Below are 12,161 nucleotides of genomic sequence, written 5' to 3'. Positions count from 1 at the left end.
ACTGAACAACAGTTCTGCCATTGTGGAAAACTAGAAACAGAGTCTGATCCAAATAAACTAGATGTTCTTAAAACTCACAGAGATTTTCAGCCTCAGTGGGGTTTTAAGTCCATTGTCAACTAAAATTTCATACTTCATGCTCTAAAGTTCCTCTAAACATGGCCTGTATTTTAACATCTAACAGAGCTATACAACACAGACCTGAGTTGGAGTACTATCTATTCCAGAAAGGACACTGATAGGCTCAATATCTATGCCTCAGGAAATAAAAAACAGCACAGTTCATGCCAAAGTAGTCATTAAATTGAATAACAAATAACGATGCTAATAACTTAATAAAGGAAACCACGCATACCTTTTGGAAGTTTTGGTTGGTGTTTTTTTGGTTTGCTGTTGTTTGTTTGGGTATTTTTTTCTGTTTTGTGTGTTTTGGTTTTTACAAGAACTCTACAGAGGAGAATCTGCATACACATACATATAAACAAATATATATATATATATGTGTGTATATATATGTGAGTAGTTTGCTTTATCAAGTAAAAGAGCAATGCATGGGACACATTGACCTATCAGCTAAAAATAGTGGAAGAGAAGAAGTGCCATTAGCTCCCAGCCAATTAAAGTCCCAAGTTCTTCATGAATAAAAAAAAAAAAAAAAGTTCATTAGTTAAGGCTGAGTAATTCACAGGAGAGAGGTATGCTCAAGGTTCTTAAAATGAGTTTCTGACAATAACTGATAAATAATGTTCTAAAGAGATACTACAAAAAGATGTCAGAGCATGGGACTGGCACATATACAATCACTGAAGAGAAAAAAATAATTTTCATTCAGGAAGACAGACAAATATTTGGAAAGTAGTTAACAGTCAGACAAAAACATTAAAAGGGAAGAAAGAGCTACTAGTGACATAAAGAAATAAAGAAGACACAAGAATAACTCTGTGGAAATCAAGTAAACATGTATGAAAGAATAGACCCTTGAAAAAATATTTTGTAGTGCTGTGCCAAAGGATGAAAAGCAGCTGGGACTCTGGACTAACAGATTTCTTCAGCTTAGTTGATACTACTGACTAATTATCAAGTCTGTGCTTTTGTCATATACATGAAGACACTCTACTCCTGTTTTTAACATGATTCTAAACTGAGATTTGCCCTCTTCCACCTATACAATATATGTGAGGAAATAAAATCTATTCTAACCATAATACCTTTGTTAATAAAGGTAAAAAAATTATAACCTTATTACATTTCTTTGTAGCGTTTACGCTGGCAACACAACTCGTATTTATGTATGAGTAAGCAATGTCAGAAACACCAATTATACTTGTCATCAGCTGCTTTAAAGACATGGACACTACCTATCATAGTAACAAATACAATGCTGAACAATGCTCAATCCTATACACATCTGTCCAGATGATAGCATGAGACAACTGAAAACAAAAGCCTGTTATAAATAACTTCCCTTTACACATACGTTTTGACAAAACTCCAAACAGAAGTTCCATTTGAGATGAATAATGGAATGTCAAGACCTCTGCACCAAATGCTTTCAAAATACATCACTCAATATCAAGCAGAATGATGAACAACTCTACAAATAGCATGACAAACAGAGCCTCATCAGTTTTCAGTGTTGTTATATCACAGATAGGGATGGCATTGATTTAAGGAACAGAAAGCTATTAAAGCAACTTTAAAAAAGGATAGAAAATATAAGAAATTACTTTGTCACAGAAAGTATCCTCATTTTTACAGCTAGTGTGGTAAACACTTAACAGGTGATGCCATTTTTTCCTCCACCTCATCTTGACTCATAGGCCCAGCTGTCTTTAACTCTTCAAACACCTTCAGCCCACACATGTGGAATGAGTGGACACTTTGAGTAGTTTTTCTTCCACCATTTTTAAAGGTCAAATAACAAATTAGTCTTCTTCCATGAGAGGAAAAATTTTTATAGCACTTAATTAGAACATGACTAGTTTATCCAAAAAGATGTCTGTGTTATATCATGCAAAATTTTTCCAAATGAAAATTTCTGCTTCCAAAGTTTTTAGAAGATAAACATACAGCTCCATAACAAATCAACAATAAATGGCTCTGTTCTGCAAAAGGAAAAGGCACTGTAGAATCCTTGGCTTATAATCTCCAAAGATTTCCATATGAAGTACCTTTGCATAGTTAACAAATCAAAAGCATCATAAAACTTAATTTATGCAATATTCCCAGAAAAAAAATACCACAGACAAATCCCACCTACTGCATGATACACGGTCTCACTGTGAAAAAGGGACTAGAACTGATATTGAAACAAAGAGTAACAGAAGTCAGCTGCTACTACTGCAGGGCTTAAAATGCAGCACTCACAAGTAACAGATCTTGCATTTCTCATCAAGCAATAAATAAAGGGATAAGAAAACACAGGTTTCACAAAATGTGAAATTTGATGCTTTTATTATTTTTAAATAGAGAAATGGATCACCTTAAAAGACCCTGAAGTCAAATACTGAAAAAGAAACAAATACTAAGTTTCACCTACAGGACAATGTTTTTAAGAAAGATATACAGCAACTGAAGTCATGAATACACTGTAACATTCAAAAAACTGCACTTACTGGAGCGCTGCATCTCCTCTAAACTGCTCACTGACTTCAACAGATAAGCCAATCTCAAATCTTTCTAATGCAGTAGTGCAGCAAGATCAAACACAGCAGCAATAACAAGAAAGGAATAGGCTTTTCCTCACAATATTTCATTTGAAGATTTTTATGACATTTTCATGTAAATTTAAATATAAAGTTACACTGAACATTTATAGTAGAAGTTACACTGAACATTGAGTCCGAAAGCATGGAGTACAGAAGCTATATACTGTAATTTACAAAATGTACTGCATACATAGATCTTTTAAATTATCAAATTAATATTTGAAATGCAGAGTTTAATCCTTATTACTCAGGATCACAACAATACAAAATAGCACACCTCGCATGTTATCAAAACCTACCTCTTTGACGAGCTTTACTCCTTTTGAATCCTTCATGTTGATAGCTATACTCTGGCGATTAAAAAAAATACAACAGTAATTTATGTGAAAAATCATGTGAAAGGGATTACCAGCCTCTTCTAAACATAACCAACAGTCAAATTTCACACTAGAGCTAATTTGGATAAATAAATTTTAACACGTAGCCCACCTCCTCCTGCAAAAAAAAAAAAATTCTCTCAGGAAAGCAAGCTGAACTATATCCCATTAATGGATCAGACAAGCACCAAAACCAGTCTGACAGATGTGCAGCCTGTTCACTATATATTTACACAGGACCCACTACTGCAAGTACACAGGGGAACACCAGAAACATTTCTTTCAATGGTAACAAGCCATTAAACAATTCAAGCATGTCATGAAACTTCACATTAATCCCAAAGTTTCACAAGCTAGATTTAGCCAGCCTCACTGTGGTATAATGGCAGCACTCTTCTAGCTCCAGCTGCCAGCTGACACAGGTCAACTGAGCTGATGCACCTAAAAAACCTGATCACTCAAATAAAATAACCCTTACTTTCAGCAGGTTTCATTTTCAGTTAATTTGCGCCAGCAACTGAAGACCAGCAGGAGCACTCTCGCTTTTCCATTTTGCCTCAGCTGCCTACAGCACCATACCAGAGATTTGCAACCCTTTTTTGTTCTAAAAACTTATGGGTTTTCTCCTGATATGTATTCATCATAACTTTAGGTCAATGTAAGTATTGCTCCATTATATATGTTAAGAATCAAACTAAGAAGTGTTATATATTCAGTTGTAATTACAGAAAACATGTTCAGTTTCACACCCCATTTACCTTTTTATTTCTATTGACACTGAGAAAATAAACACTTTCTGTCCCAGCAAAAGGTGGACCCCAGGCTCTTGTGTCATCACCAGCTCCTGAAAGAAATACCATCACATATTCATAGTTGTCCAATATCACACAGCAAACAAATAAAAAGAATAAAAGGCTTTCCTCCAATATCACATTTAAGTCACCTAAGCTTCATCTGGCAGGCGGGACAAATATTAGTTTAACACATATTTTAGGATATTTATATCAAAAACCACCTAAAAGTGAATGCAGTTAAGCATAAGTGAACAAAGTTTTCACTAGCACTGGGATTCCATTTAGTCTTTAAAATACTAATACAGCCACACACGACTAGCGTATTTGCAGGGTTTTTTGGTTGTTTTTTACTTGTGGGTTGGAATTTTGGTTGTTTTGTTGGGGAGGCTGGGGAAAGGGGAGTTGGAGGATTTTTGGTAGTTTATTTGTTTTAACTTAAAGTAGAGATACAATGCAATTCTTTCAGTCAATCCAGAAGAATTTAGTAGAGGCTCTTGCCTGCACCAAGCTATTCCAAAAACACTCCAGACACAACATCAAGATACCACTGATAGGCAACAACTGATTAAGTTGCATGCTGCACAATACCAACAAAAAGAACTTACTATAGCTGGTGCAGTGTCCCACCTCCAGCTCTTCCAGAAATCCTGCCTTAAATGGGCTGCAGACACTGATAGCACTGTATCATTTATGCTTAATTTCCAATTTTTACCTTTTCTTAAACATCATGAGAACTAGCAATCTATTAGAAATAGAATTAAATCTAAATTCAAATTCAGATACAATGACTGTCCTGAGTGTTAGGAAGCATGCGCATTCCTATATCTATTTCAATATCTAGACTTTGTCTACTTGTTAACTTCACATAACTGAAAACATTCTTTAGTGAGGCAACACAAAAGACTGATACTGGCATAGATACAGAAACAAGCTGAAGAACCTTAAGTGTTATATGACGTAGCGGCTACCATAATTATGCTATACACTATAGTAACAAATAAAGTCTAACCCATTAAAGATCTACAGTGACAGAAGTTATGCAAACATATAAATTACTTATCAACATTTGTACTCTTGAATATCTCAAAAGACAATTTTGATTCAAGCAGGGTGCTTAGGGGGGCAGAGGTAACTTCCTCTCGGTGCAAGTACCATAAGTGATTCAAAGAAACCATTTCAGTAATAATTTCTAGGTAGAACTGTACCAAATCCCTGACCCTAACTAAAAATCTTAACTGTAACCATAAACCTAAACATAACCCTAACCCTAATTCAACCCAAACCCTAACCATACCACAAACGATACCCCAGCCCAAATCCTAACCCATCCTGAACCAAATGCTAACCCTGACCCTAACACTAACTGCAAACACTACCCCTAAACCAAACCCCAACAGTAAACCCAAACCCTAACACCCAAACCACAATCCTAACCGAAACCCTAAGGTAAACCATAATCCTAAACCTACCAGTCACCATACCCTAACCCTCACCCTAAACCTCACACTAACCCTAAGCATAAGCCTCCCCCTAACATCCAAACCATAAACCTGACCAATAGGCTCAGCCAAAACTAACAAAACTAACACTAACCCTAACACCTAAACCTAACACCAATCCTAACCTTAAACCTAAACCTAAAAGTAAACACTAAACTTAATCCTTACCCTAACCAAACCCAAACCGAGACAGTTACATTAAGACAAAACCTAACCCTCACACACAAAACTAATCCTAATACAAACCCTAACCCTAATCCCTAAACCTAACCCTAACGCTAACCCTATCCCAAACCCTACCCATAACCCTAACCCCAAACCTGACCCTAACCATATCCAAACCCAAACCCTAACACTAATCCTGAACCCTAAACCTACCCCTAAAAAAACCTCAAACCTAACCAAAATCCAAGCCCTAAACCTAACATTAACCTGGCCCCTAAAACAACCTTAACACTAAACTTAACGCAAAACCCAACCCTAACCAAAACTCAATCCCAAACCTAAACCTAACACTAACAATGACCCCAAGTGTAACCCAACAAAAAAATTAAACCAAGCACTAACCCAACCCAAAACCGAACTATAAACCTAGCCCTAACCCTAAACCTAACCCTAACCCCTAAATCTAACCCTATGCCTTAGCCCTAACGCTAACCCCTTACCCTAACCCCTAACCCTACCCGAAATCGAAACCCCAACCCAGACACTAAAACAAACCCTAGCCAAAACCCTAACCCCAACCCTAATCCCAGCCCTGACCAAAACCCTAAACCTAAACCCTAACCCTAACCATAACCCTAACCCTAATCCTAACCCTAATCCGAACACACCCAAACCCTAACCAGAACCCTAACCCTAACCAGAACCCTAACCCCTAGCCGTAACCATGACCCTGGCCCTGACCCTAACACTAACCCTGACCCTAACCCTAAACCACAACCTAAAATGTAACTCTAATCCTAACCCTGACCCTAACCTAACCCTAACCCCCTAACCCTAACCCAATCCCAACCCCAACCCCAACACCTTACACCTAACCCCAGCCCTAACCCAGTCTCTAGTGGGGCTACTGTTCTGTTTGGATGAATACTCCTGTGAAAGTTGACATCCTCGCACAGAAAGAGAGGATTACTCACATTCTAAAATGTTTGACATTTAGAATTCTGAAGCTTCCCTTCTCCTTCGATCACAAAAGATGCAAAGCTCCAAACCCATTGCTTCATACTTAATTGCTGGCGTTGCTCCATTCTTACTACCTAGATGTTTGGAATACAACCAGTGTCGGTCTAATCTGACATTACAGAATTGATGTACTTTTGCCTGGTCACAAAAGTGAAAACCTTAATAATAATGGTCAGTAAATAAGGATGACTTATAGATTGATATAGCAAAACCTTTGTCAGACATTCAGTGTTTCATTAAATGTTCAATCATTCAATATTTCCTATTATGAATAAAATATAGAGAATGTAGTATGTTTAGTATCTCAATTTATGTTATAAATTATTATAGACTGTTATGTTATAAAATATAGGGAGTGTAATATTGTTTAGTATCTCAATTATTTTCACCAACTAGTTTCAAAACTAGTAATACCAAAAGAGGGAAACTTAAAATATAGAAACTTAAAGGAAAAAAATACATTACATAATGCACAGCTGCCACGGCATAATTACACACCTCAAATGCATAATGATGCATAAAACTGAGAGGCAAGTGAGGGGACTATTTCTAAAAAAGACCCAAATGCCATGCAATTTGTTATTCTTCTTATATGGTCTTACAAACTAAAAAGTGTAGATATACCATAAGAATGAAGCATTTTTTACCATTACCCAATCCTTAGCAACTATTTGGATAAGAAGCGCATGTGCTGAGTGGAAGAAGAAAACCATTGTGTTAAGATAAAAATACACAAAATTAAATTAGAAGCTAATTACCCAAAGTCCTTACTTTATATACATATATATATATACACACATACACATAATACCTAGTTTTTATTATATCTAGAATAAACAAATAAAAATTTTACCTGGTCTTTCCACTTTGATAACTTCAGCCCCTAGATCTCCCAAATTCATTGTGGCAAATGGCCCTGCAAGAACCCTTTAATATTAAAAAAAAAAAATTGTTTTCTTAGTTTTTCAAGTCAAAATATTTGCATTTAGACACACTGTTACAAATGACAGGCAAAACACAAACCTTGTTAAATCAAGAATTTTCACACCATCCAATGGCTTTACATTACTAGCACCTGACAGGAAACAAAAAACAGTGACTTAGATCTTAAAAAAAAAAAACAAAACACATTGTCTTTATGACACTCTCTCATCATCCTCCCTCATCTCCCTCCCCCAATAAATGATAATAAAGCTTTCTGAACAAGCTGGTTATTAGGAGTATACTACATTAGTAAAGTCTTTCAAAGTTGGAAAACTTTATGGATGACATTTCACAACCTATTCTAACTCCCCAGCAATTCTACAATAAGGCTACTTTATAGCAATACTTTAGATGTGCCTTCCACGAACACTCAAACAGTTTTTAAAGACTAATCTGATGAAAGATACAACAGAAGTGTTTTAGCAAGCAACATCAGAATGACACAAACTAAAAGTAAGTATAGCAGACCAATGGGAAGCATAGTAGAACTCACAAAGTGTTTTGACCTGTGTAGACCTATCCATTTGCATCACACACGCACAAAAGGACTATCCCCATTACAAAACTTAAGGCAGAATATACAAGCCAAGGAAATACTCTTTCAATGGCAGCTGCACATGCAAGATAATTATTAGGAAATCACAATGCTTTCTTCCTTTCCCTCACCCTTTCCAACCTGACCAGGTCTAAGAAACAACAGTAATGGCAATAAACATCACAGACAGAGCAAGTAATCTCGCAGTCTAGACCACAGGTTGCCCAACTGTTTCTTTGGTGGCCTTGGGTTACCTTCCTCTCACTCAGTCTTTAATTGTAGGCTGGAGACAGAAACACTTCATCACTCGGTGTGGACTGTCATTTGGTTACTATTTGGAAGGTGGTCTCATATCACACACAAAACAAAAGCACCTGGCCAGTAACACCACTAAAATTACACATACCAACTTGTGGCAAGCATCTCTTTTTGGCGCTTGTCCCAGTAAGAGAAAGATGTAAAACATGGTGGGGGTGAGGGGGTGGGAATCAAACAAACCACATTCATTCAAAGCCTGCAGGGCAGTGTGGTGCATCTCCCATGTCACGCAGCAGTGCATGGCTGTATCACCTGCTCCATGTTCCCTCCATTAGACCTGAACCACCGTTCAGTCACCCTCATAACTCTCCTTCCTACATATGAGAAGAAGGAGATGTATATCAAGAGAGAGTTTTAAAAAAACTACAGAGAACTGAAGCAGAATTGGAAATTCAAGGCTTCTGCTAAAATATTTTCATTAACTGTACTGCTCTCAATGAGGACACTTGCATCCCATTGTTCATCTTTAAGAAATTTTCCTCCGTTGTTACCAAATACTCCAGGGAGATTTCCATTTAACAGGTTTTGGGCTTTAATACAATATGGAGATCGAGCAGCATGTTGAAAACGTGCACAATGAGAATGGCCATGTGTTTTGCACTTTCAAAGCCTTTAGGAAAATCTCAGGCTGCTACTTCTCTTCAGTGCTCCACACCTCCGTTAGTTCCAGATGTTGTGCCAGGAAAACACCACAGACCCTCCAGTGTAACTTTAGTCTTATCAAGCTGGGTGCATCATTTGCTCCACAAAAACATTACTCTTTTTACCAAAATTATGTAAAAAGCTTTACTGAAGCTCCCCCAAAATTATAAAGACATAATTTCAGTCAAAAAATGTCCACCTTTCTCTATTATTTCCACACCTTTTAGAGCACTTTATTATTTAATAGCTCATCCATTCTCATCCTGAGTCAATATTTAGGGCTACTCACAGATACACTACCAGAACACTAGGAACTTTTCAGAGCCAACAGGTTCTCTACCTGCAGCCAAGTTGTAGGAATCCATAAAGATATTTCCCAAAAAAGCCTATAAAATGTTAAGATTAGGCTGTAAATATGTATTTATGCATAACTAAAACTGATGAACTCATTAATTATCATATCACTCACATTATGGTATCATCTAAAACTCCATTCAGGGATTAGGACTCCTCCACAGCTGGAACAGAATAGGAGAGCATAACAGCTTCTCTGAAGACAAACAGACCATTGTGATTTTTGTTCTTTTAATGCTAGTCAATAACAGATGTCCACAATGATGAAGAAATGCAAGAAAGAAGAGAGATCAAGAGTTTGCTTTTGAAAACTGAGGAAATGAATAGTCCTGTTTGTCTCTTCAGAATAGAAGAACACAGATATTCACAATAAAAAAAAAAAAAAAAAGTAGGAGCTAGATTTGTATTCCAGTGCGACACTAATTTGCTGAAAAAACTGCAGTAGAAAGCCTTTTGATATCAGAGAAACAGCAGTTCTGGTACATGAACCCTGAATAAGGCAGTGCTATCTATTGTAGGAACAAAAAGAAACAAAACCACATCATAAACAAACACAAGAGATCAGAATTGATCAGCATTAACTAGAAACATCTCCCGGGTTTTTTCCTTTCATCACTAGCTTCCTAAGCAGGCACATACCCAAAGTTAGACTTTGTTAGAATTCTAACTCAACAGTCTAAATTTTCTAACATGCAAACTCACATTTCTCTCTTGTATTTTTGCTTTTATTTATACCAGTAACTTGATGACTGAATGAAAAATCACTCTCCCAGCTCTGACTACATCCTCTGTGTAAACTCTCAATTGCCATGATGCTTGAATTTATTGTGAATTAGACTGTCATATGTATCTTTCATAAATAACTCGATTAAGAATAAATAGACCCACTCACTCTCAATATGATTTACATACTTTAGTTAAGTTCAATAGCTTGTCCCAAGGTTGACCTAGCCTAACCATATGAATAACCATATGAATTTCTGTTCCACAAAACAGAAATTAATTCTTGTGTCATATTCCAAAAATATTTCCTTTATACTTGTAAGTGACAGAAGAGGACACCTGGAAGAGAGCAAATTAACTTTTGCAACAATGCAAATTAACAGATCCCATTCCAATTACTTTCAATTCCAGAAGACATGACTGCTCAAGTCTATTGTCTCTACTTTGCACAGTTTTTTTACTTTATCCATGCAGTAAGTTATAATCAAGTCCATCAGTACCGCGGACTAATTCACAATCAGTCGGTACACTCCAGCCCAGGACACACTTGGTATGTTCATAGTGGGAGGCAGAACTGCAAACTCCCTCCGATTCTAGTGACGCTAGTAACGCTACTGTTACTATTTTTCTGTTATTTAATAACAGAGAAACTTGAAACCAGAGAACGATCACTTTGTTGCAGCTTGGGTTTATTTAATTTAAATTTTTAAAAAAAAATTTAAAAGCACAACTGTACGCAGTTACACTTCGGTAACCTTAAAAAAAATCAGGCCTGGAACAGGGCATGCCATTAGCCAAGGTTCCCTGGAGTGCCGACACGCTCCGTGTCACAAGCGACGCGGTCCCGCGGGCAGCGCGCACGGCCGCGGTGCAAAGTCCGAGGCCCCCGAGGCTGCCCAGGGGCTGCGCTCCGCACAGAACGGCCGCGCAGGGACCCCTTCGCCACCCCCTCGCAGGAACCTCCCGCAGGTGTTTCACGCCCGCCCCCCAGCGAAGCGGCTCCGACCCCCGCCCCAGCCGCACCAACTCCGAGCCCGGCGGGATCACAAGGACAGAGGGGCCCGACGCGGCCAGAGGGGGGGGGGGGGGGGGAGGAGGAGAAGGAGGAGGAGGAGGAAGAGGAGGGCGCGGCACGGCTCGGTACCTGCCGGGGGAGCGCCTCCGCTCCGCGCCCCGCCGCCCCTGCCTGAGGAGGGGGAGGCGGAGGCAGCGCTCAAGGCTCTGGCGCTGCCGCCGGCAGCTGCGGGGCTCCTCCAGAGCCCTCCGCAACATCGGCTTCTTCTGCCCAGCCCGGCACGCAGCATCCCCACCACTTGAGACAGCACCGAGCGCTCCGCGCAGGCGCTGCCGCCACCGCCCCCTTCCCCTCGCGCTCCCGGGACAGACTTGGATCTCTCGGGACGGGGGGCGCGCACGCGCGGACGGCCCCGAGCCCGAGCCCGAGCCCGAGCCCGAGCCCGAGCCCGAGCCCGAGCCCGAGCCCGGTCCCGGTCCCGGTCCCGGTCCCGGCTGACTGCCGTGTTCCCCCTCCGCGGCAGCGGCGGGACGGTGCGCCTCTCGTGTCCTATGAAGAACTCCTGGCTGGACTTCATAAAGCAGGAGATTGTTATGAATGTATTGTGATGTTGGCTTTTTTTCATGTTCCTTAATGTCAGGAAAACTTTATCTAGGTTCTGTAATGTAATACATGATACAGAATGTCTATTGTTTCTGTAGTCAATTTAGAAAAGATAGGCAGAGAAAGCCTTCACATTTCTGGAGTATCTTATCAGAGAAGAAGAAGACCCAAAACCAGAGAGAAGAATTTAAGGAGGGACAGAGAGGGAATGGAGCCAAGGAGGAAGGTAAGGCTGACGAGATGATACACAGAAACTCCAAAGAATTTATGAATCATGCATGATTGTGATGAATATGCAATAAGTGATGTACTTTTAAAGAACATCTTTTGGATGTAGAGGTGTGCCTTTGGCTCTGCCAAAGCACCCGGCCATAATACCCTTTTTTGCTATTGTCTCCTAATTGTCCCTTTTATTAAACTTTCC

General features: G+C 39.2%; 1 protein-coding gene across 5 annotated transcripts in view; it reads right to left on the bottom strand.

Annotated features, from left to right (window-relative positions):
• The window catches only part of SUGCT (succinyl-CoA:glutarate-CoA transferase), a 347,805-nt gene extending 336,285 nt beyond the window's left edge, over window positions 1-11,520 (bottom strand). For 4 of the 5 annotated variants that reach the window (XM_039571094.1, XM_039571099.1, XM_039571108.1 and 1 more), the window contains exons 1-5: window positions 11,264-11,520; window positions 7,587-7,638; window positions 7,417-7,490; window positions 3,844-3,929; window positions 3,008-3,058 (exon numbers count right to left, since the gene is read on the bottom strand). In XM_039571094.1, the coding sequence (XP_039427028.1) occupies window positions 3,008-3,058; window positions 3,844-3,929; window positions 7,417-7,490; window positions 7,587-7,638; window positions 11,264-11,423 (423 nt within the window). In that variant the 5' untranslated portion in view covers window positions 11,424-11,520. The remainder of the gene's footprint in view (window positions 1-3,007; window positions 3,059-3,843; window positions 3,930-7,416; window positions 7,491-7,586; window positions 7,639-11,263) is intronic. The other variant, XM_039571104.1, reaches the window with a different exon arrangement.
• Window positions 11,521-12,161: the final 641 nt, after the last annotated feature.

The sequence above is a fragment of the Corvus cornix genome, chromosome 2 (assembly GCF_000738735.6).
Source record: "Corvus cornix cornix isolate S_Up_H32 chromosome 2, ASM73873v5, whole genome shotgun sequence".
NCBI classification, from domain to species: domain Eukaryota; kingdom Metazoa; phylum Chordata; class Aves; order Passeriformes; family Corvidae; genus Corvus; species Corvus cornix.
This window is presented reverse-complemented; position numbering and strand designations above follow the sequence as displayed.